Source organism: Cynocephalus volans, chromosome 15 (genome assembly GCF_027409185.1).
Source record: "Cynocephalus volans isolate mCynVol1 chromosome 15, mCynVol1.pri, whole genome shotgun sequence".
Taxonomy (NCBI): domain Eukaryota; kingdom Metazoa; phylum Chordata; class Mammalia; order Dermoptera; family Cynocephalidae; genus Cynocephalus; species Cynocephalus volans.
The window spans coordinates 78,662,420-78,686,941 of NC_084474.1; the positions used below are offsets into that span (position 1 = coordinate 78,662,420).

General features: G+C 38.5%; 1 protein-coding gene across 2 annotated transcripts in view; it reads right to left on the bottom strand.

Annotated features, from left to right (window-relative positions):
- Positions 1–24,522, bottom strand: part of WASHC5 (WASH complex subunit 5) — an 86,544-nt gene that overhangs the window by 23,816 nt on the left and 38,206 nt on the right. Inside the window, exons 18-29 of one of the 2 annotated variants that reach the window (XM_063079651.1) lie at positions 23,866–23,967; positions 22,938–23,117; positions 21,696–21,820; positions 19,091–19,253; positions 18,165–18,267; positions 17,998–18,077; positions 14,252–14,355; positions 13,346–13,475; positions 11,779–11,875; positions 8,196–8,349; positions 4,987–5,074; positions 1,605–1,968 (exon numbers count right to left, since the gene is read on the bottom strand). In XM_063079651.1, the coding sequence (XP_062935721.1) occupies positions 1,912–1,968; positions 4,987–5,074; positions 8,196–8,349; positions 11,779–11,875; positions 13,346–13,475; positions 14,252–14,355; positions 17,998–18,077; positions 18,165–18,267; positions 19,091–19,253; positions 21,696–21,820; positions 22,938–23,117; positions 23,866–23,967 (1,383 nt within the window). In that variant the 3' untranslated portion in view covers positions 1,605–1,911. Of the gene's footprint in view, positions 1–1,604; positions 1,969–4,986; positions 5,075–8,195; positions 8,350–11,778; positions 11,876–13,345; positions 13,476–14,251; positions 14,356–17,997; positions 18,078–18,164; positions 18,268–19,090; positions 19,254–21,695; positions 21,821–22,937; positions 23,118–23,865; positions 23,968–24,522 lie in introns of those variants that run through there. The other variant, XM_063079650.1, reaches the window with a different exon arrangement.

Below are 24,522 nucleotides of genomic sequence, written 5' to 3' on the forward strand. Positions count from 1 at the left end.
CTGGAAAATATTACTTCACATTCTAATGATTAGGGCTAAAATAACTTGTAAAGCTTTTATAATGAAAATTTCCTTCAATTTTTAAGTTCTCTCTTTCAATTGAGAAAATATTTCACGTGACAAATCACTAGCAAAATCAGATTAAACATCACTTTGTTTTGTTTTAGCAGTGTATGGTGGACTGTTAGCTTGGTTTCATGAGATTCCCCTCTAACTAATCCCAAACTTCTATTTTCTTGTTAAAAATCACTTTCTTAGATCTGGCCTTTTTAGCAGTTGGCTTTCTTTTTTTTTTTTTTTTTAAAGATGACTGGTAAGGGGATCTTAACCCTTGACTTGGTGTTGTCAGCACCACGCTCAGCCAGTGAGCTAACTGGCCATCCCTATATAGGATCCGAACCCGTGGCCTTGGTGTTATCAGCACCACACTCTCCCGAGTGAGCCACGGGCCAGCCCGAGCTGGCTTTGTTTTTAAAGAGAAGTAAAGCTCTTGGGGTGGTGAGTTAGCTCAGTTGGTTAGAGCATGTTACTGGTAACACCAGGGTCCAATGATCGATCCCTGTACTGGCCAGTCACCAAAAAAAATAAATAAATAAAAATTTAAAAAATCTCACTTAATGTGGTTACTGTTAGTTAACAAGATTAAAAATAAAAAGTAGGAAGATATTTTTGACATGTGAGTGTTCCCATCCACTACTACAGCCTTGAAAGAGACTGCCAAGTTCCTTACTTGCTGAGCAACAATTCACTTAAAATTCAGCCCTGGGCCTTGATGCCACCTCCAGGGCAAGGCTGGGAAGCTTCCCTTCCTCTCCAGTCACTCTTTTAAAAATCCTTTCCACTATGATAGTAAAATAATCAAAGCTTGTAAAGTCTTTTCCTTTCAGTATATTAGAATTTGAGGCCTTCTGACAAAATAACTTATAAAATCAGAAAACTGAAGGAACCTGAGAAATCATTTAGCCTTAATTTTACAGATGACACCAACAGGCTCAGGGCAAAAACTTTTTTTTTTTTTTTTTGCGGCTGGTTGGCACAGGGATCAAACCGTGGACCTGTGTTATCAGCACCATGCTCCAACCAACTGAGTGAACCGGCCAGCCCCAAAACATCTCTCTTGCTTATCCAAGGTGATGAAGTCCAGGGTGCCACGGTAGATGTCAGCTTCCTTTTTCAGTATAATTTTCATGCAGAAAGTGACTCAGGGTTTTGAGGGAGTTAAAAGCTATGTCCAAGCTGTTACACACACACACAAAAAAAATGGGAGTGGGGCACAGGGGGTGCTGATGAAGGAAGAGGCTGGAAGGAGCAGCTGAAGTTAGGGAAGCTGGGAAGCCCCTAGGGTATGTGGGACTGGAAGAGGATGGTGAATCTCAGACACCAAGAAACTTTCAAGGCATGTGGCACACACATTGTGTGGTCACTAATTTGCTACTAATCTATCACCATGTGCCTGCCAGCCTGTTGTGGGTGGGCCATCATACCTAACAGAGCCATCTCTTCCAAATGGTTTTTTTTTTACAGAGTATACAGTTTTTGAATCAAGCAGAGAGACAACTTTGGATACTGGCAATACTATTTTACTGAAAATCTGGAGTTGCACAAATAGTTTTTTAGAACACAAAACTAAATGGATTTATACATAACAATTCATTACATTCAGTAATTATAAGGCAGTACAAAAATGTGTTCTTGTACATGATATAAATTGCATATAATACCATGATTTAAACAATATTAATTATATTAACTAGTGCCGGGAGAGACATCTTACTCAGAATGTCTATTTCCCACAATAAAGGGGAAAAATGTAGTTATATCAGTAATTGAGTTTCTTTTCGTTTCCAAATTCGTTTTAGTGATAGTGGGAAGATTTAAAGACTATCTTTTCATTGAAGTAGGAGCAAAAAGTTACAGGACCGTCCTGAACTCATCAAAAATGAAATTAGGCACATGTGCTTCAGCAACCTGAAAAATTAAAAGAGTTAAGTGATTCATAGTTTTACAGTTGAACAAATTCAAAATTTTCTATATGAAAATGAAAGAAATGAAGGTATCCTTTGGAGCAAAGTGAATCATGGGGAAGAGCTGAACTCACAGGGGAGGACCACTCCTTGAAACAGCTGCTGGTTCTGGTGTCCTCTGTACTAGCGTCTCATTATTTGGCACCTCTAACATTTGAGGGGATGTGCAGCAACCCCTGCCTCCAAACATGCTCTCCTTCTTGGCTCTTAAAGGCACTTTGATCCACTAGGAATGCTCATGCCTCCGGGAAGTACTAAGACGTACTTGGGTCACTTAACACACTTTATTAAATGATGACAACCAAGGAAGAACAGGATATCTGGCAAATGACTAGGGGGTGTGGGGGATAAAGACAAACAAGGCCAGAGGAGGAGGAGTAGGAAGGCCCTTAAAGGCATACATTCCTTAACTGTTCTTAGTGGAAGCCCTGAGAGGGCTAAAATGTGCTGAATGGGGTGGAATGTAGAACTAGGTGGTCGGTGTGTGCTGGAAATGAGTATTTTTAAAAAAGCAGCGTTTTAATTTTTTTCTAATTATAAAGGTATCACCTGCTAATTAGAGGAAATTTAGCAAATGCAGAAGAGCATAAAAAAGAAATCTTCATACCTTAGAGAAAACTAAAACTGGTAACTATTTTGTATTTAATCCTTCCAATCTATAAACACACACACACATTCAAAACTGGGATGACATAGTCTTCTGTCCTCCTTTACCTCTGCTAAATCTTATATTATAAACATCCTTGCACACAATCTTGATGAATTTCTGCACATATATCCAGCAGGTGAATTTGTAGCAGCAGAACTGCTGGGATCAGGGTAAACATATTACAAAAGTTTAAAAAAATAGATAAGGCTAAATTGCCCTCCTCGAGGGCTAAGCCCATTTACACTCCCATTAACAGCACTGAGAAGTCCCATTTTTCCAAAAACTTCCAAGCACTGGGGGCCCAACATTTTAGTTCTCACCAATCTGATGAGGGAGGGGGAGAAGTAATTTTATGGTCATTTTTATTTGTGTCCTTTGAATATAAGCAAGGTTGAGAATTTTTCCAAATGGTTACTGGCCCTTTGTATTTCTTTTCCTGAAAACTGCCTGTTAATATCCTTTGCCCATTTTTTTTTCTTATTGGATTGGTCATCTTTTTTTATTGAACTTGAAGAATACACTATAAATCAAGGAAACTAATCCTCTGTTAACACTTCCCCTCATTTGTCTTTTTTTTTTTTAATGAAGAGATGTTTGACATAGAATTGTTTAATTACAGTCTGCTTTTATAAGAGATCAAATCTCTTAAATCTTTTCCTTTATTGTTTCCTTTTCTGGTGTTATACTTAGGAAATTCTGAGAGCTAATACATATTTGTCTAAAATTTCTGCTAATTTGTTTCATGTTTCACACTATAATTTATTTCAATAACATAGAAAATATAAAGGGACTAACTGGTTATTTTTTAACCACATAATGAACTGTTCCAGCACTCTCTATTGACTAATATTCCCTTTCTCCCCTAATTTGAGATTTTACTTTTCCTTACATACAATCGTATGCATAGGATTTGCTCTTAGGCTACATATTCTAGTCCACTGATCCTTCCATTGAGTTGCATACCAGTACTATACTACTTTGATTTTTGTAGTTTTATAATATGTTTCAATATTTTATATAACATGCTTTAGTATCTTCTTTTTAAAAAAAGTCCTGGTCTAAGTCCTACGAAATTTTTAAAAATATATCTTTTTAAGTTAAAAAACTATCTGGGATTTTTACTGTAACTGCAATAAACCTATAAACCAGAAATAACTGATATCTCTATTTGAGTCCTCTCATTCAGAAAAATGGACTTTCAAATTATATATTTCAAAATTTTGTAGCTTATTTGTAAATTATTCTTTCATATTTCTTGTAGAGGTTATTCCCAGCTATATTATTTCCCTATTATTTCTGTGAATGAGACCTTTTTCACACTATATTTTGGAATTGGTTATTAGTGTATTTACTTTGTACATCAATTCTATACCCAGGTTGTTTTCTGAACTCTTTATTATTTTAATAGGTTTTCACATGATTTTACTGGGTATTCAAGGAAGACAATTACATCCTCAATAAATACTACAAAGTTTGTTTTCTTTCCAATGTGCATTTTATTTTGGTTTCATTTCTTATTTTCTTATCTTGCACCCGTATAACAAAAGGAGCCTCAAAAGAAAAAAAGCCTCGAGAGTCAATACGGTTAGCATATTACTATATTAGTCTTGACTTTAATGGGAATGTCACTAGCATTTCACTATTAGGTATGACATTGCTAGTTAATTTTTAAAAGATCATCTCTGGCTTCTGTTATTAAGAAGTATCTTCAATTCCTAACCTACTAATTTATAAAAATTCAGAAATGATTTTTAGCATCTGTTGAAAGTCTTTTATATTTTAGTATCAGGTTCTCCACTTTGAGCTAAAACTTACTAAAGTGCAATTACTAGTGAGAAAGGAAAAAGGGAAGAATTTCTCAGAAGGTAAAAGCAGTCTGTCATTTTTGGAAATAGCGGTTGTATATAACTTTAGCTGTGGCATGAACTTAACCAAACTTGTTAGCATCAGGTTACTGTGGAGAGGAAAGAACCAAGCACACACGGTTATTTCTTTACCCCGGCCCCTTACAGAATCCTCTCCTTGCCCGTCTCCCCTCTACCCCTCCTGAACCAGGTGAACTGATGAGGGACTGGTAGAGACCGGAAAGAAGAGGAGGGAAGTTGTGTTCAACCCTGAACTCTTGCAAAGCACTTCTCATGGCAGAGAAGGTGGGAGCATGTAGAGCTGTGGAGCGGAGCAGTGGCAAAGGGCTCAGAGGCACCCACTGTGAATGACCTACTGGGCTTCACGCCTCATGAGTCCAGGGCCACTATTATGACCATCTTTTTACAAATAGGTCATTAATATTGTTCTTTACCCTGTAACACTTACCCTCCTGGGTAGCTTTGTGTACCGAACATAATCCTCCAGGAACAGAAGGGCACCTACAACATGTGCAGGCATTTCAGGTATCTTCTGGCTGTAACAGAGAACAGTCTGGATCAATTAACTGCTTTGCACATAACAGGCCCTCAATCAAAATACTGAAAGACTAAATACATGACAGATTACCAAAGGAAGTAAAAGAACAAATCCATAGAACATGCTTCTGATTCCTATCAAGCCATTATCCAGCTCACATATCTTCAGGAACCTGTCCTCTAGGACAGAATCTAAGCTGCTCTACGTGGTTTACTTGGTCTTCACAGTGCTGTCTGTCTAGACTCGTCTCCCTCTGCTCCCCTTCAGCGCTTCATGATTCTACGCCCCGCAGGTCCTGTACTATCCCATCCCTCGTCTTTGCAGCTACATTTGCTCTGCACACTTATTTGAAAGTAAACTTCAAGACAATTTTTAAGCCCCAGCTTGGGCACTTCCTCCTCTGTGAAGTCCTCCCTAATTCCCTGGGGCAGATGCCCTCTTCTCATGCTTTCATTATACTCAGAATCACTCTCCAAACCTCTTAATTTTTCAGTTGTGTGCGCCAGCTTTCCATCGAGAGTGCAAACTCCTTGACGGCCTGGGTCACAACTTCGTTTTTGTATTTCCAACATGTGGGATCGCGCCTGGCACATCACTGTATATTTGAGAGCATCAAATAAATACAGCATCTAACAATTTTTCATATGGGATCTTACTGCTGTATTCATTCATTCAACAACTGTATTAATGAGCACTGTTGTAGATCTGGAAATACAGCAAAGTACACAACAGTTTCCTACAGCTTACATTCTTTCTTGTTTATATCAAACAGAATTTTTAGGTATTAAAACTATTTCCAAGTTATGTACCACTTGGCACTTTCTAATTAACAAAAAATTTGATGGTACTGGATTACTAATCCATTTCTCTGATAATTTGTTGCTTTTGAAAAGAAGGCTTGAGAGGGACTGCACCTGGAAGAGTTCTCACTGCTCTCATCTGTCAGTGTGACCAGGGCTGCATTTGTTCTGCTCAGGGCAAAGGTAAGGAAGGAGTTTCCATGTGTCTCAGGTTCCTTATGTTACTTTCCTTTGCTGAATCAGAAACCCTGAGCTGTGGCTGGATTCTTGTACCCTGATGACCACTCTCGCGGTTGCCAATGACACGCTGGACTAGAACTACACTTAATCCTTCACAGTCATTAGTGAAGAAGAAACAGAAGGACCTGCTAATGCTTGACAGATAGGGAACTATACAGTTGGGAACGGCCAGGTGTGTGGAGGTTATTTTCCAATCATCCTTCTACCTCCTGAAGTAGAATCCTTCACCCCCTCTCATGGTCCTGGGCCAGATGTGCTAGGTTTTTAGCTGCCGCTTTCCTTCCCCATTGCCCTTATTGTACGATTGTTAGGATTTCATTTTTGAGACTTCCCCATGCTTCTGAGCTCCCTTTATTTTTCAACTGCCAAAATATACTTTTTGAAGCAAGTCTGACCATAAGTCCTAGAAACACATACAGTGTTTGTTTCTTGTTCAATTCATTAACTAGGATGGCGAAGAATGGCCCGATTGCAGCTCATGGGAAAAAAAGATGTTGGGATTTAAAAAGAATACAAAATTAGTATGAGGGAACTTCAGAAAGTTCACAGAAGAATTCGTATTATCATTTAATTCTATTTTTCCACGAACTTTCTGAAGCGCCTGCACACGAGTCACTAGTATGTAATGGGTACGAGAAGCTCCCACTGCAGTCGTACCTGCGCCGCTGTCCACAGAGGGCCCGGGGTGAGGATGTGCAATAACCCTTCCACTCCGAGGGGAGGGCTGTACATGGAATCTCGGTACAAGTTTGGGAAGCCTCGTTTTAAGATGGCCAATCACAGTCTGGACACCCAGAAGGGGTCACCCAATATGGCGAGCAGCCTTTAAACTACAGCATGTCATGAACACGTGGAAAGGACTTATCTAAAGAAAGAGAAGACCTAAGCCAACAGCTGACATCAAAAATCGGAAGTGACATTGCAAAGAAAAGGGCCTGAATTTATTGTTTTTTTTTTTTTTTTTGTCTTTTTCGTGACCGGCACTCAGCCAGTGAGCGCACCGGCCATTCCTATATAGGATCCGAACCCGCGGCGGGAGCGTCGCCGCTCTCCCAGCGCTGCACTCTCCCGAGTGCACCACGGGCTCGGCCCTTCTGTGTAATTTCAAAGGGGAGAAATAAGCTCAATGAGTGAAATTTTTAGAGACATGGATTTCTATTCATCACAATCAGGAACTTTCTAACAATGAGAACGACTCTAGCAGTGTACTTCGGTGCCTTCGGAGTTAAGGAGTATTCTAGTAGAGGCTGATGACCACCTGTCAGGGATGTCTTGGAACTGACTCATGCACTTGGTGGGAGGTCAATTAAAGGGCCTCTGAAATCATTTTCAATTTTAGGAGTCAGTAGTGTTTTGTGAGGACTTGGAAGAGCACTCTCATTAATTAGTCTTTAAGTTATATTGGCAAAAATGACCAAGTGATAATCTTCCAAATTTTGAATGTGTAATATGACAGGGAAATTTATTTAGCCAGGCTGTCCCTTTAGAGTAGCAGAGAAGGAGGCTCAGGACCCAGCATCGCATGGAAATAACTTATTTTTCTATCCTAGAAAAGCCACATTTGGGTGGTGGGGTGGGGAGGAAGGATTGGCAGGAATTAAAGGTTTACAGGCTTCGTACTATACAGCAAGTTCTGTGTGATTTCTGTTTCACTACACACCAGGAACTCACACTCTGTGCAGGCTGTGATACTGAAGTGTTCCTTGACTCCCATGAAGCTGTGTGGAACCATCTCTTGCAGTGGAGTTCAGGGACTCACTGAGATCTGAGCTGGATCCAAGGCGGCAGAGAAACAGGACTGTACTTTCTTCCACACAGTGGTTACTAATTGTCATGACTCATTCTCGGAAAATCTCCACAAGTACACACACCTAAAGGAGTTCCCCTGGCAAGGTGACTAAGGATTGGCACACGTATAATTGCTCCAAACAAGAAGCTGTGCCCTGACTTGCTTTACAGAGAGGGTAAGGAGCCATTTTCCATCTCTGTTAGGTCAAGAGTAAGAGGAATTTGGCATGCAAGGTTTAAGTCGCTTTTTGTGACATTAGGTTCCATTTATTCCTGGTTGGTCTTCTGTACCTTGTGCACTGCTCCACTGTGGAGCGAATAAACTGCCCAATCAGCGCCAGGAACTGTTCAGTGTACCGTGAATGAAACTGCTTCAGCAGAGTGAGCAGTCCCAGGACAAGTGGCGGCCAATCAACAGGGTCGGCATGTTTTCGGCAGACCATTCCTGCAAGACGACAAGTTACACCACCAAGTAAAGTACTTGCCTTTGGCAATATCCATTAAATACTAACTCTCGTGAATGTCAAGATGTTTGGGACCCATATCATTACGGGCAGGTCATTCTTTGGAAGGAATGACAATTCTGGACTATATTTTGAATTAGCCATGGGATTGGTGGAACATTCTAGTAGTCTGAAGGATTCAAAACAATAAAGCAATTACTAATTTTTGTAATTATCATTAGTGTTTCTTTTGAGATAAAGATAAATGTAAATGAGAAAATAAAAAATCACCTATAACTGCCTTCTGTTATTGGCAGCATGGCATAACCTGAACTACTCTTTCAAGTGAAAATAATTAAAATGCTGCATAAAATATTTTAAAAGTATCTTTAAACACAATGTTGAGCATTACACAAGAAAAAAATCTGCAGAAGTCAAGCCAGTGGAAGAAGAAAATATATGAAGTGAGTGAGTGCCCCAACTGGCTTTTTCACTAAGGACATTGCCAAAATCTGGAGACCTTGACCTTCTGCCTGGATAGCTGCATGGGAAACAGGAGACAAAGCTTAGGGCCTTCAGGGGCAAACACAGTGCTGAAAAAGAACAAGTGGGAAGACTTACGTTGCCTGATTACAAGGCTCACTATAAAGTTACAGTAATCAAGACAGTATTGGCATAAGGATAAACAGATCAATGGAACAGAATAGTCTAGAAATAGTCTCACCATTATATGATCATTTAAATTTCCACAAATATACTAAACAATTTAAAGGAGAAAGAGAAATCTTTCAACAAATGGTACTGAAACTGGATAGCCTGATAGAGGAAAAATGAACCTGGACCCCAAACTCAAATCATACACAAAATATAATTCAAGATGGATCACAGACCTCAATGTAAAAGCTAAAACTACAAAGCTTCTAGAAATAGACCTAGGAGAATATCTTTGTGACCTTGGGGTAGGCAAAGATTTCTTAGGACAAAGAAAGGACAAATTAAAAGGAAAAAATGGATAAATTGAACATCATCAACATTAAAAACTTCTGCTCATTAAAGTCAGCAGTAAGAAAATGAATAGATAAGCCACGATTTGTGAGAAAATATTCATAATACATGTATGTAACAAAAGATTTATATCTATAATATACGAGGACACCTCAAAAAGTTTGTGGAAAAATAGAAATAAAAGATAATATGAAATTTTTCATGAACATTTCGACGACCCCTCGTATAAATAACTCCTACAATTCTGTGATTAAAAAAAGCAAAAAACTCAATTTAAATGTGAGCAGGAGACTTGAACAGACACTTCACAGAGTAGGATATAATGAACAGCCAATGAAAAAGTGCTCATTAAAGGCAAATTAAAATCACAGTGAGATACGAGACATACCCATCAGAAAGGCAAAAATTAAAAAGACTCACATCACCAAATGCTGGTGAGTATGTGGATATACATACACTTATTTTGGTGGGAGTGTTATTGGTAAAACCACTATGGACAAAGGGTTAGCAATTTCTTACAAAGTTAAACTGGTCAGAAGACCCCCGATCCCATATCTGTGTTCTTGTGAAGACTGGAATCTCTTCCTTAAACCAGAGATGCCTAAACAAGTCACCCTGAATCATTCAGCTGAGGCCTCGGCAATTCTGATTTCCTCAGTGCCCACCACATAAGACACTCAGAACACAGAGACACGATCCTAACAGCGCTTGGTATGGAGAAATACTCCTTTCCAGGTAAACAGCAAAAGCAAGGTTAACAACAAAGAATTCCTCTGTGAATATGAGGAGTCTTCAAAACATTAAAGGGAAGGTTCGTATTACTTTTTAAGTCTGTTTTTTCCATGAACTCTGAAGTATCCTCAAAGAGCACCACAAAGATTCTTTCTTAAAAGACAGGCCAAGTTAGGCATGTGTTTCTTAGATCAGTCTTGAGAATCATGCTCACGAGGTGATAAATGCTTCTATGACATACAAGCACCCTGATGTTTCTCCCTCAGTCCTACTTTACTAGATTTCTGTGTTAACACATTGGTCTAACTCATGAAACGAATTGTAGTCAGGTATGGGTGTATTTCTAGCACAATTTATTTTTTTTAAAGATTTCGTTTTGTTTAAAGACCTGGGAATTCCATGGAATGGGACACATGCTTTCCACAAGCAGTTGTATTATAATCAAGATGCCAGACTCTAATCAAATGTATGATGAAAGAAATATTACCTTAAGATTAGAACAGTGAACAAATAGTCAATCTTCAGTGAAAATAAGATTATCTATGCACTGACAATTCACCATTGTAAAGAGTCATATATTCTTATTTAATAACACAGGGACAGTAGAAAGAGAACATGAATTTCTGAATCTTGAGATAAACCTTCACATTAGTTTTGTGATGGCCCTTTAAATTGATTTCGACCAATATTTAGAAAAAGATTCAGTACCTGTTGAGCATCACTCTTCACAAGGGACTGTAACTTGGCCAAAGTCACACAGGTGATAAGTAGGGAGGCCAGAATCCAAACAGACATTTGTTCCCCACTCCCACAGCAAGTATTTACTGGGGCCCCGTGCTGTACATTCTATGACAGTAACAGGTCATGAGAGCAGTGTCTAGAATCAATAAATACTTTCGGATGAGAGAAAAAAAAATTAAAGAGGCTCCACATTTTTACCCTAAGAAAGCTTATAAAATAGGAAGGAAAATACTTTAAGGAAGAAGTACATTTTGGAATTTCTGGTTAAAAAAAAAATTTGGTTACTTTTGTCGAAATGCTCTTACTATGCTTTTAAAGTAAATTAAGGTCTATGGTGGATTTTTAACAATTCCACTTAGTTGGGTACAAAGTTTGGAGACAGAGGAAGTAGCTGGGAATCTATTAGGTAATTATAAAAATGTTCAAAGGAAACTGACCAATGACAAAAAAAAATTAGGGTTATATTCCTGGTCATGATGAATATATTAAAAGCCTTTGGCACCTACTACTTATACTGACTATTTTGACATCTAATCTTATCTATATGAAAGTACTAGATATTCATTTTATCTCCTTAACTATATTGCTACTTTTTCTATCAAAGTTCTAGATATATAGCAGGCACATCACACCTGTGGAAAGAACAGAACATTAGCCATAACCAGTTGCCTAAACATTAAAGGAAAGAAGAATGCAAAGGCCCCACATTTTCTACAAGCTGGAGAATTAACCCTTGGAAAGGTGGACTGTACTTGTTTGATTTTAAATCCACCGTGTCCATTTCATGAAGGGACACTGTATTACAGAGGTACAAAGACATGGATTTCATAAACATATATTTAATTAAGAAAAGATTTCATATCTGACATAGCATTCTATACAAAGAGCTATTTAGTTAGGTATTAATCTATTGGCATTGCTACTTATTGCAAAGAATAAATGTCATACAGTACCTAGATTTTTGTTGTACTCAAGTTTTGGCAACTGAGCGATCAAAAACAGAAAGTTGACAATAGGGAAATAGGGTAAGCGCTTTGTTGTTATATATATCTGGAAAGAGAAAAGTAAGAAAAATTGATGGTTTCTTCACATCGCACAATTCCATAGAATACATTTTCAAATAAAAAACTTCAATTTTATTTCAATATGCTCTTCAGACTACCTAAAACTTGAACGGTTCCATTAAAATGCTGCCTTCAGAGTATCATTTAACACCCCCGACCCCGCCCAAACATAAATACCTATATCACATTTAGTCCTTCTGGAAGGAGAACAATTTTGCTTAGAAGTTAGCAGTGACTTTCCCCCGCACCCTGTTAATGTCATGGATAAAGGGAGGGGGAAAAAAGGTGATGAGCGAGAATGGGAGGGGAAAGCAAATAAAAAGTAGTCAAGGCAGAGCTGGAGAGAAGGATGGGGGGGGAGAAGAGGGAGAGAGGGAGAGAAGGAGAAAGAGAAAAGCTCCACGTAGCAGCGAGTGGTAGTACTCCTACAAAAGCAGAAAGAAAAGTTCTTTGTCATTTGCTGTCCCCTGGGCAGTGCCATGGAGCAGTCCCCTTCCCAGTTCATATGGCAGAAAGTACAGTCAGGGCATACACGGCCAGGTCCAGCCTCCCACCTGGCCTCAAATTCCATGGGACACAGGGAGCACAATGGTTAGCAGCCCGGGCTCGGGTCAGACTGTGGCTGCACCACTTCCTAGAATGGAGCTCAGGGGAAGCCTCTGTGAGCCTCAGGCTCCTCACCCAATAATGGCATATTTTACATGGCTGTTGTGAGATTAAGTAACATGATCTATGATCGGGGTTATTAACACAGGGCTTGGCACTGTAGTCAAAACTCAAAAGATGTTAGTTGCTCTTCAGGTTCATAATCCTGTATCCAAAACCCAAGGGATAATACAGATTTCAACATTTCAAATTTTACAGATTTTAAGAAAGGTAATACAGGGTCTAAGAAACACCCTATAATCAAAGTCATCAGTATTTCTGGATCAAAATGGACTCACACTAAGGAGGATAAATAACAAGTATAAATAGCCTTATGTTAGTTCTGGACAGGTTTTGTCACCAAATGAGATCTGGCACCATGTTACAAAAAAATTTCAGTTCTCAGATGTTTTGGAGTTCAGAATTACAGAAAAGAGTTTATATCCCCATATTATGATTGATTACTGTCAGCCATGAGGGGAATCATCTCTGGGCAATACAGATCAATGCTACCATTTAGTTGCAGTTCTAATATCAAACCCTAGACAAACTCAAAACTAATCTCTTACACTGATACAGTGCTTTTTTCTTTTTCATGAGCTTTGAACAAAACTATACCATTGATTCTTACAGTCCCAAGCCAGGCAAGGAAGGTGTGATCACCACTCAGAAAGGGTGGGGAACTTGATAGGCCCTGGGGTCTGAATCCAGGTTCTCCTGATATTTTCACACAGTAATCTGTTACCTGGGCCAAATCACCTTTTGCACAATACTGTCCCCCACCACACCATTACGTATTTTAATCACTAACCTTATTCAGTGGGTTGTGAATGCCAGCTGCCTCCAGATAGGCTGTGATTTCATACAAGAGTGTGTTATCTTCTCTGGGATAAGGAAGCGAAGGGTCCCGATAGTGGGCTTCAATATCTGCTAGGAGAGCCCTAAATGAAGAAAAAACCAGTGATAAACATTAGTGATGAACTAAATTTATACAACAGTTTATACAGGCCAGTGATGTAATCTCTCCAGGCCTCAGTTTCCTCATCTGTAAAATGAAAGTTTGATCCCTCTAATTCTCAACTTCCATGCCTGTGATTGGCTATGAGTAGAAAACTTGACCTAGAACTACTTTATCTTTTGGAATCAACCTAAATCAAATGTTTACACTGTTCAAATTTTTACGAATTGATTGAATTGTTTTAATACCTACTTTGTCAAAAGCATGACTTAGTGACCGAGAAGCACGGATTGTTTATCTTGAAGTGGTTGCTGGTAAGTGGGGGATATCAGTGCACTCCAGCATGTGTGCCCACAGCTGCTGCTGCTGCTGCTGCTGGTCACTGACACACTGGCAACTGCCCTCTGGATGACTGTGGGTCAGTCCTGCAGAAAGCCAATTGTGGATTTTACTAATAATTGCTTTCCAAATCTGTGCAAGTACCTACCACAGTGTCTGGTGTGTATTATGAGGTCAATATATGTTGGCTGCTTAAGTGAATCCATGAAAAAAAAATAGTAGAAAGAGAGACACCAAAGGACAGTATTGAGGAGTCTTCTGAAGACAGATTTGATTATCCATGGGAAGAAACTCTATAAATTCAGAGACCTCTTACTCAAAAAGAACTTAAAGGAGCAAGAATTAAAGAAAGTGGGATGCTTAGATGATGAACAGTCCAAGCCTGCAGATGGCTATTTTTAACCCAACCCTGGCACTTACTTATTGAGATTCTCCAGAGCAGCTGCCAGATGTTTGGAGTCAAACCGACAAGAATAATTTAATTCATTGGCAATCTGTTGTCTCAGAATCTGCATTTGTCCAACCTGTGAACAAGCAGGAGAAAGAACAGGTAGTACCTACCAGCATTTCAAAAGGATAGTAAGGAGGCCAACAAAAGACGGCAAGCTTTCACTGGAAGGATCACAACACGTCACAGAAAAATGGATGCCTTTCCTGACTGCTGCATGGCTAAGACAAGCATTATCCCTGATGGAGCACAAGAGACCCTTCAAGGGATGTCTGGATAGACTCCTATGTAACAACCACAAAATATCCCATAAGTCTAAGATTTACAAAGTGATCTGTTAATGTTCAGTACATGTATCAAAGTTGTCTTTCTTTTTTTTAAAAAAGATGACTGGTAAGGGGATCTTAACCCTTGACTTGGTGTTGTCAGCACCACGCTCTCCCAAGTGAGCTAACTGGCCATCTCTACCTATATAGGGATCTGAACCCATGGCCTTGGTGTTATCAGCACCACACTCTCCTGAGTGATCCACAGGCTGGCCATCAAAAGTGTCTTGCTTGAAGCTGTATTTTTCATCGTTCCGAGTAGGCTCTCCAAGTTTGGTAGCTGCTATGAGAAGCCTTACTTTCTTTCATTTGTCCTAAACTGAAGTTTCTCAAGTCTTAAAAATACCATTTCACTCTAGTATTCTCAAATCTGGCAAATATGTCTGTCCATGTCACTCAGGATTATAGATTATGTAATTATCTAGATTACAAAGTAATCTAGATAAAATCTTCCAAGAAAGTGCCTCTAACAATGCTAACCCCTTAATCTAGGGGTTCTAAACCTTTCTGTGTGCTTTGGACTCTTTTGGGAATCTGGTAAAAAGCCTATGGACTCCCTCTCAGGATAATGCTTTTAAATGCACAAAATAACATATAGAGGTAATAATGGAAGTCAATTGTGATAAAATATAATTATCACACTATTAAAAGAACAAATTTGTGATACAGAGTTATTTTAACACGGTAGATCAACTATGGTAATTTTGAAGTAGTGATAAGCATAAATGATACAACAGCTACAGTGACTGCTGGGTCATATAGCACAGCAATTTCAGCAGGGATTGAGAGAGTTCGGGTTCCTCCCATAATCTCAACTGCATCATAAGGTCAATAGCATACTCTTTTTGTGCCAGTAAATTTCTCCCTTTCTACTCTAGGTAAGGTATTCCTAAAAGACTGGCAAGGGGAAGTGGGGAGAGAGAAGGCTGTATTGTATTATAATGCAAGCCACAATATGGTAGAAATGCACACATCTCTGAGTTACTGGGGGCAGAGAAGAGTTAAGAAAAAGAGAATGGCTTTCTCTAAGAGTGAAGAAAAGTTATTTAGATAAATGGAGCTTGAAACAGTTGAAAGTATTAAATGAGGGCTGGCCCGTGGCTCTGAGGTGCTGCTAACACCAAAGCCACGGGTTCGGATCCTAATTAGGGATGGCTGGTTTGCTCACTTGGGAGAGTGTGGTGCTGACAACACCAAGCCAAGGGTTAAGATCCCCTTACTGGTCATCTTTAAAAAAAAAAAGAAAGCATTAAATGGCCTCAAATGTATTACTTTTGGCAACTATTTTTACCGGACTTATTTCTCTATGGGAAGAAAATAAAAGTCAATCAAAAAATGCTATTTAGAAGACAGAAATCTTTTAATTTATAGAAAAGTGTTATTTAAACATTAGAATAGGACAAGGCCAAGAAAATAGTAAGTTCACTCAGGTCACTCAAAAATGTCCCTCAAACCTGCAATCTGGCCCGTATAATTCCTTGCTTAATTCTCTATGTCTGGGATACTTTATGTTAAGGATTCTCTTGAAAGTATCAATCTAGATACTTTCAACCTGAAAGTTTAGTTTAATATATTTCAGTTCTCAACAGTTTAATATGTTTAATATAATACAACTTGTTCTCACTTAATGCACATTGAATCTTGGTGAACAACATTTTCCATTTTTGGTACTCAGTTTTCAAGCTTTAATATTCCACAAGGGAGGCCAAGGAGCCTGGGATAGAGATAAACTCATTCTACCTATTTATTTACCTATTTAGAGATCACAGTTTCTCCATGATTTCTCTAGAGTTACACTATGTACTACGGCAGTCACAAACCACATGTGGCTATTTAAATTTAAATTAATTTAAATTAAATTAAATTAAAAACTCAGTTTTTCAGTCCCACAAGCTGTGTTTTATATGCTCAAAAGCTACATGTGGCTAACAGCTGCTGTCACCATTGAATGGCACAGAACATTTCCATCATTGTTTCAGATTGTTAACACTGGTTTAGTGACTACAAGTTCTCTACTTCAAGACAAAACGACAAATTTGTCTTTTGGGGCTTTATTTAAAGATCACTGACTCAGACACGATCACTTCGCTACTACTGGATTACCAGCAATTATAACCAACAGTGTTCTGTAATAGCTGCTGGGCTGAAAACTAGCTGGTAAGCAAGGGGAAAAGCTTCTATGCTCTACAGAATCCCTGTAATCTCCCTAGGCCTCCTAGAATTGAGACTCAAGCCTGTTCAACCTCAGGTAATTTTTTTACTTCTCCTAAAAGGTTTTCCAGTAAGTAGAAACTTGGCATAAGAAGCTCTCAATATCTTGAGGCTTAAGGGAATGTTAGACCTATAAAACAAGAGGATATCTAGCAGAGCCAAAAGGCTCCTTCTATTACCTACTCTGTTCAGTGCTTCAGTAAAAACAAAAACAAAACTAAAAAACCACTCCCCGAAATTATGGGAAATATATTGTGAATTTAGCTGAGACACCAACCAGTACTGTCTCAATAAGTAACTTATATAATTGAGAACAAGAGAATAGAATTTTTCAAAATTCCCTTAGCATTCTAGACTTTTCCTGTGCTATGTGATACTTTTAACCATGAATCATAGTTTTCCACCAGGAAATGTACAGTTTCCTACTATATTATAAGTAGCTTTCTGAAGAAAAAGGTAGTGTTTCCTTTAACTCTGTCTCTCATATCAGCTGATGATGCCTTGTACACAAGGACGTTCAAAACGGGGTTGTGAGCGTCTCAGATGGTCAAGATGAGAAGGACCTGCAGAGGTGTAGAGGTCTTGGGAGCTCCTGCCACAGGGCAAAGGCAGGAAAGAAGGTGACTGGACTCTACAGTCTGTTGATTTGCATCCAGCAAATTAATCTCACCATCTGCCTTTCTTCTTTGCAAAGACACAGTGTAAAGACAGTGTAAAGATAATTTATGCCCCAAACAACCTTGCGTTCTAAACATCTCTGTAGATACAGGAGGGGAGAAAGACAAGTGTCCGGTTCTAACAGCTACTTGGAGCAGATTAGGTCTGTGAACTGACAGATCATTTCATTAAATGAACTTGCTATGTAAGGACAGAGCATTAACTGCAGGAGGAACATTTCCATTTCCCTGTGTGAAAGCACTTCTGGCCAAAAGGCATTTTGAAAAGAACTGGTTTTCTTGAGCAAAAGGGAGACAAGAGGCTCATAAAAAACCTACTCAAGAAAAACCCAGAAAGGAAGATAAAGAAACAAATGAATTTACAAATAACAATAAACTGAAGTATAATATTTTTGTTCTAATGACAAAAGAAAGAAGAATAGCTTTCTTTGGGCAGCAAAGTTACAAGAAAATAATAATTAAAAAAATACAGCATTGATTATCACCCTCCCTCCCACAACATACCTTCATTATAGCCTCGAGATAAGTGGTCCAAATCTTCTGTGTTTTGGCAATGGCGGAAAAATAAATTTTATTTGAATTTGCTGAAAAGTTAAAACATAATTTTCTATTTAGTAACTTTAGAAAGGCTACAGTGTTATCTCCACCATGGCTAATCTCAGGACACTTACCCACAATACTTTTTAGGGGGCTGACGGCATTCATGAGGGTTTTTAAAGTATCCTGGACAGTTCTGTCTTTCAGGATAATTTTCTGAAACATACTGAGGAAATTCTGAAAACAAGAAGGCATGATCAAAGAACCAAACGTAATGAATAAAATGAATAAATACCTGTTAACTAAAATGCTATGCAGAACAGAGACTGGACCTAAGTCACACAAAGCCTACAAACAGGCTGGCAGAGGAAAGCAGCAACTTGAGATTCATATTAGAAACATACCCTGCTGGGAGGAGTTACTGGCTTCAAAGATAAAAAGTTTTAGCTTCCCAAGTTGAAACTCACAAAAACAGTCTAACCATAAAAATACTATGTTGGCCAAAGAAATTATGGCTTATTCTAAGTTCTTATCTACCCAATAAGAATCATATACAGTAGTCCTCAATTAACTGTGGTTTCGATTTCTGCAATTTCAGTGACCTGTGGTCAACCTTGGTCCGAAAATATTATATTGAAAATTCCAGAAATAAAGCGACCCGTGGTCAACTTCGGCCCAAAAATATTATATGGAAAATTCTGGACATAAACAATTTTATAAGTTTTAAATTGCACACTATTCTGAGTAGCATGATGAAAACCTGCCATCCCATTCTGTTCCACCAGGGATGTGAATCATCCTTTTGTTCATGGTATTATATGCTACCTGCCTATTAGTCACTTACTAGCTGGCTATCAGACTGAAAAAACATTTGGTACTATCCCTGGTTTCAGGTATCCAGTGGGGGTCTTGGAACGCATCCCTTGAGGATAAGGGGGGACTACTGTATGCCCGACATGAAAGCATGAAATTACAGTTATGAGTTTAAACTGCTCAGCAAGATCTACGCTCATCTCTCCCCTAGCATAGCAGGAACAGGCATGAAAGTCAAAAGGCTCACCTGTAACTCTTTCACAATCATAAAGCACAGAAGCCTGTCTAACCCATTTAATCCAAAAGTACCCAAGGTGGTCTGGATTTCTGAGAAGAGGCGGCTGCTGGTCACTTCTTGATGAGTTTTCGTATCATACCAAGTATTCAGCTGGTCTATATGACAAGTCATTCTGAAACAAAAACAAAACAAACCTAAAGTCCAAAAGCAGACCAGAATTCATTCTAAAGAGATATGGGGCTCAACAAGATTTGAGCATTAAATATGAAGAACAACAGTTACATGATTTGCATTTTCTAACCTCTGTGTGCCTAGGCACACAGTATATACACAGTGACCACCCAATGGACCAGTAAAGTAAGATTCAGCTAGACCACCTTGTCCTACCCTATGTTATATCATTGGTTTGAGCCGTTTATTTCCCTGAGTTGGGCTGTTGATTTGGAATCACACTGAGAAGACAAGGTTGGGTTCAGCTGTCAGGTTGGGAGACAGCTGTCTCTTTATGGGACCTTAGCTGTTTATTTATGGGATGTTTTGTCAAATTTCCAGAGACTGGTGATAAAACCAAGCCTTGTGTCATTTCCATTTGGTAAGAAAGGAACTGAGAATCCTTGAGCTCCATCTAACATTTGAGAGTATGGTGACAAAGCAAGTTGCTCTTTCCTCCCAGTTCCTTAAACTTGTAGATGCCATTTTCTGGTCATCTCCCAATGATTCCTTTTAGACTCAGAAGTACGACAGCAACAATGATAATGACCAACAATACTTATTGAGCACTTATTATGTGTCAGGTACTGTACCAAGACTGTTCCATGTATTATTTCATTTCATTCTCATTATAGCTCCATGAAATAGAAGCATTTTATTCTCATTTTACAGAATGATAGAACTGACGCTGAGAGAGGCCTGATTCCAGCACCATACCCTTAGTCACCATTTCAATGATTCTCAAACACGGGAGCAGGGGCCTTGAATTGCTGGTAGAGCTTGTTAAAAATACAGATGCCCAAGTTCTATTCCTGGACAATGTGACTCAGTAGGTCTGGGGTGGAATCCAGCCTCTACATTTTCAACAAGTCCCCCCGCCGCCCCCAGATATGCCCCACATTCAAAAATCTACCACATACCTTTATTAGAATGAGTCTTGGGAAGGAGCTAAAAGAGCCCCAGAAGGGAAGTTTAAATTTGTAAGTAAATGGGAAGAACAAAAGAAGATGATTTCGAGAACTGCAAACAACTTCTACTTCCAGGCTGCAATGTGTCCTTCTTCTGCCACCCAGTGCTGGCACTTCGAATGTGTCACTTGAGAGATTCCCAATTATGATGATGAAATCAATATATGGCATGGAAATCCCACCATGCTTAATCATCTCTGCATGTGTTAATAGGGCTCTAGGTGGACAGTTTTCTAAAAGAGCTTCAGTGATTCAACCCATGGATACCAAGAAAGGAGGAGCTATAAAACATTTTGGATTATTTACTTTTTTTGGTCTGTGAGTCATAGATAAAATTCCTTATTTCTGCTGGAAATTTTGGAAAAAGTTTATGTAGTCTGTCAACTTTCATAAGTTTTTTTTTTTTTTTTTTTTTTTTTTTTTTAAAGATGACCGGTAAGGGGATCTTAACCCTTGACTTGGTGTTGTCAGCACCACGCTCAGCCAGTGAGCGAACCGGCCATCCGTATATGGGATCCGAACCCGAGGCCTTGGTGTTCTCAGCACCGCACTCTCCCGAGTGAGCCACGGGCCGGCCCAACTTTCATAAGTTTTGAGAGACAAAATATGCTTGGATTAGAAGGCAGCACAAAAAAAAACATTTAATTCACACAAATTCAACTATGCATGCATAGGTAGAGAGGTAAAGAAGAGAATCATTTTTTCCTGGGTAATTCCACCAACCAGTCTACTCAGTGAGCATGTGCCCGGGGTGAACATGAGACAGAAGACATGAACCTGCTCTTTCCTTAGTTGGTCTTAATACTGACTGCTTTCATCTGAGGCTCAAATGAAGAGAAAGGAGGAAAGCTGGCTCACTTGGACTTACTGAAAGGCAGCATGCTAGTCTCTACCATGGTGCCCACATAAAATATTCACAAGAGCAGTTTTAATTATATGAGATTTTTGCCCAGGTCCTGCTAGATATAGAACCTGTGTGACCCATATATAGACTGTGACTCACTGTATGTATAGCTATGCAGTTTGCCCTTGAATATCACAGTGCTTAGGAGCTGGGCTCTGAAGTCAGAGGGCCTAGTATTTATTAACTATGTGATCTCGGGCAAGTGACTAAGCTTTTCTGTGCCTCAGTTATTTCATCTCTTAAATGGGAATAATAACAATGTCTACCTTCCAAGATTGTTGTAATGAGTACAAGAATGGATGTGTATAATGTGCTAAGAAGAGTGTACAGGTAAGTGTTCAATAAATGTCAGTTCTTACTATCAAAAGTGCTTGTGTGTTGGGCTAGCTAAGAAATAAGGAGGTAATCTTAAAAAGTCAAGATATGAGTTGACAAGTACAAGATCTACTGACAGGGGAGTGTGTCACAGTGACATAGGTGAGATGAGATAGTCCATGGTGTTTAAGGCTTAGCAGAATTCAGCTACACCTACTTTGGGTCTGTGATCCGCAAGATTTCTCTGCAGAGTCGACCGATAAATGTTATGGATTCATCCACAGGGGTAAACTTTGGTATTGGAATATGAGTGGACTGGTACATACTTTGCCAGTCTTGAATCTAGAAAACAAAACCATAAATAGTTAGTGCATGTTTGATAAGGTAACCTGGTTATTCTTTTTCCACATAATTTTACAAAGTTAATATTGCTTGAAGAGTGACAATAATTATTCCTTGGTTTTGAAGAGGAAACTTTTAAAACTCATTAACAGCCTCCCAGAAATGCCATTTTTTGATATTCATTAAAAAAAGAAACATCTGTGAAAAAGTGAAGTGACTAAGGAGAAGAGAGAAGAAGATACACAGGAAATTCTGGCTTTTTGTCTTAGGAGGTGACATGTATCAGTGTAATATAAAAATCCAAAACATCATAAGGCTGGAAAATACTTAATCTTTTGAAAATGTCACCTTGAATCACGTCAGTTCCCTATATAAAAACTGGCAGAGTGGCTCCCTATTAACTACTGACTAAAATCAAACTTCTCACTTATGAATTTGGTGTTCTTTTTTTAATCAAATTAATAAAATTGGCAAAAGACTTTAGTAGGCATTTTCCCAAGTAAGATACACAAATGTTCAATAAGCACATGAAAAGATGGGCAACATCATTAGTCATTAGGGAAATGCGAATCAAAACCACAATGACCCAACACTTCACACCCACTAGGCTGGCTATAATCAAACAAATACAAAATAGCAAGTGTCGATTAAGACGCAGAGAAACTGGAACCCACATACACTGCTGGTGGGAAAGTAAGATGGTGCCACTGCTGTGGAAAACAGTTTGGTGGTTCCTCAATAAATTAAACATAGAATTACCGTATGTCATAGCAATTCTACTCCGAGGTATAGATCCCAATCAAACCCAATTGAAGAAGTCCTAAATCTTTTGAACTCTTAATCACTTGGGTTATAACAATCACAATAAACAGCTTCATTCTGTAGCCATTTAATTATGTCCACTTTCTCCTTAGGGCACTAAGTTCCCAGAAGTCACGTGCCATATCAACTATTCTGCAACGCTCATGGCTCCAGAAGGAACTTAGATTGTTTGGTGCTTACTGATTTTCAGTTACTATTCAAATAAACTTTCTTATTGGCATTTGAGCTTTGGGGTATGCACTTTAAATATCGGAAATAACAAATATACTGAAGGATTTTAAGACTTATTAGATACCTTTGTCCTTAAGAAGTTATTACACTCTTGCTCCACATTATAATTTATAATACGAGATACTTCTTCTTGCCAAATCTTCAAACCATAAATGCTGACATAGTCCTGTATGTATTCAAAAGAACGATGGAACCCATCCATGGTTGCTCCTAACTCTTTCAGCTTGGGCATCAATTCACTTGGCTGTGCAAAAGGGGAAATGTAAATCTTTTACATTGGAGTTGATTGTCAACTACTAATACTTACATTAGTCCTGAAATGATACACCAACTAAGAGACCATAGTCATAGTTTAAGATATAATTTAAGCTTTGGAAATACTCATTTCCTACTTCACCTAGGATAAGTGGCAGCTAATGTCAGATATTCAGCAAAAAATAGGTTTCATTCACTTGGTAAGGAAGCCTCATATAAAGGAATATAAAAAATGAATTCTCTCGTGTCATTCAATGAATATATCTAATCTTAGAACACTTAAAATATTTTAAATTGAATTTACTGAGCTGAAAAATACCCTATATATAAATTTCAGGCCTACTTTTTTCTTCTGAGACAAATTACCATATTCCCTAACAGATAAAGCAAAATAAAAAATTACAAGCCTTTATACTCGTAGTTCCTATCTGTTTTAGGATTAACAAATTATTTTAACTATAAGAAGTAACTGAATCATAGACAACAGTTCAATTCTTAAAATTGGGGATCAACAGGTAAAGAAAAGAAATAATGGTTTTAAAAAGGATTTTTCTATAATATGAATGGATTAGAATATTGGATCAAAAAGCACATTGGTTGTTTGTATTGAAAATCATATATTAGATACACAGTAGATAGGAGGAAAGGTCTTGTTCCTAATAGGTTAAAAATGGTATTCTAGTCCCTGTTACAAGCTGAGTAGAGAAAACGACAGACCCATTTCAGTCATTTGATACCTTGGCTCGAGGGTTGAATATCAATCCCCTGTGAAGGGCAAAAGCAACACGCTTAACTAGCTCCTTTCTTATTCCATCTTCCAGCAACTGCTTCGGATCCACCTGAGAGCAAATCAAAAGTAGTAAATGGCAGGTAAGAAATATTCAGTCCTGAAGGAATCCAGAGGGAAGATGGTTTCCAGAATTCACAGTGAAGCCTTTTCCTACCTCATCTCTGCAGGATTTGGATTTTTTTCCTTTCCTGCCCGTATTTGATCTTGTGCAGCTTGGACAGATTTTAGGACTCTATTTCAGTAAAATTCATGATGACAATTTTACCACATATTATTTCAAAGATGGTGATAATGGAAAGTTTTAAATTGCCTCACATTTCAATCACTTCATTACAAGTAAAAAGTGCCTTTTCTTACCACCAGGAGGAGGAGGTGGAATGAAGGGCCTGTGTGTGAATTCCGCTGCATGTCTTTCCTCTGTATGTTATTCAGAGTATCTATAACTATATGAGCAAACTCAACTTTTGGGTTGGACCACTTTGTGAATTGAATAATTATATTTTCTTTCAGTATTTTTGTAATGCCATTTGTATTAGAAAGATAAAATAAAAAAACCAAACTGCTATCTAATCCTATAAGTTTATTTTACTATTTTTTCTGTAAT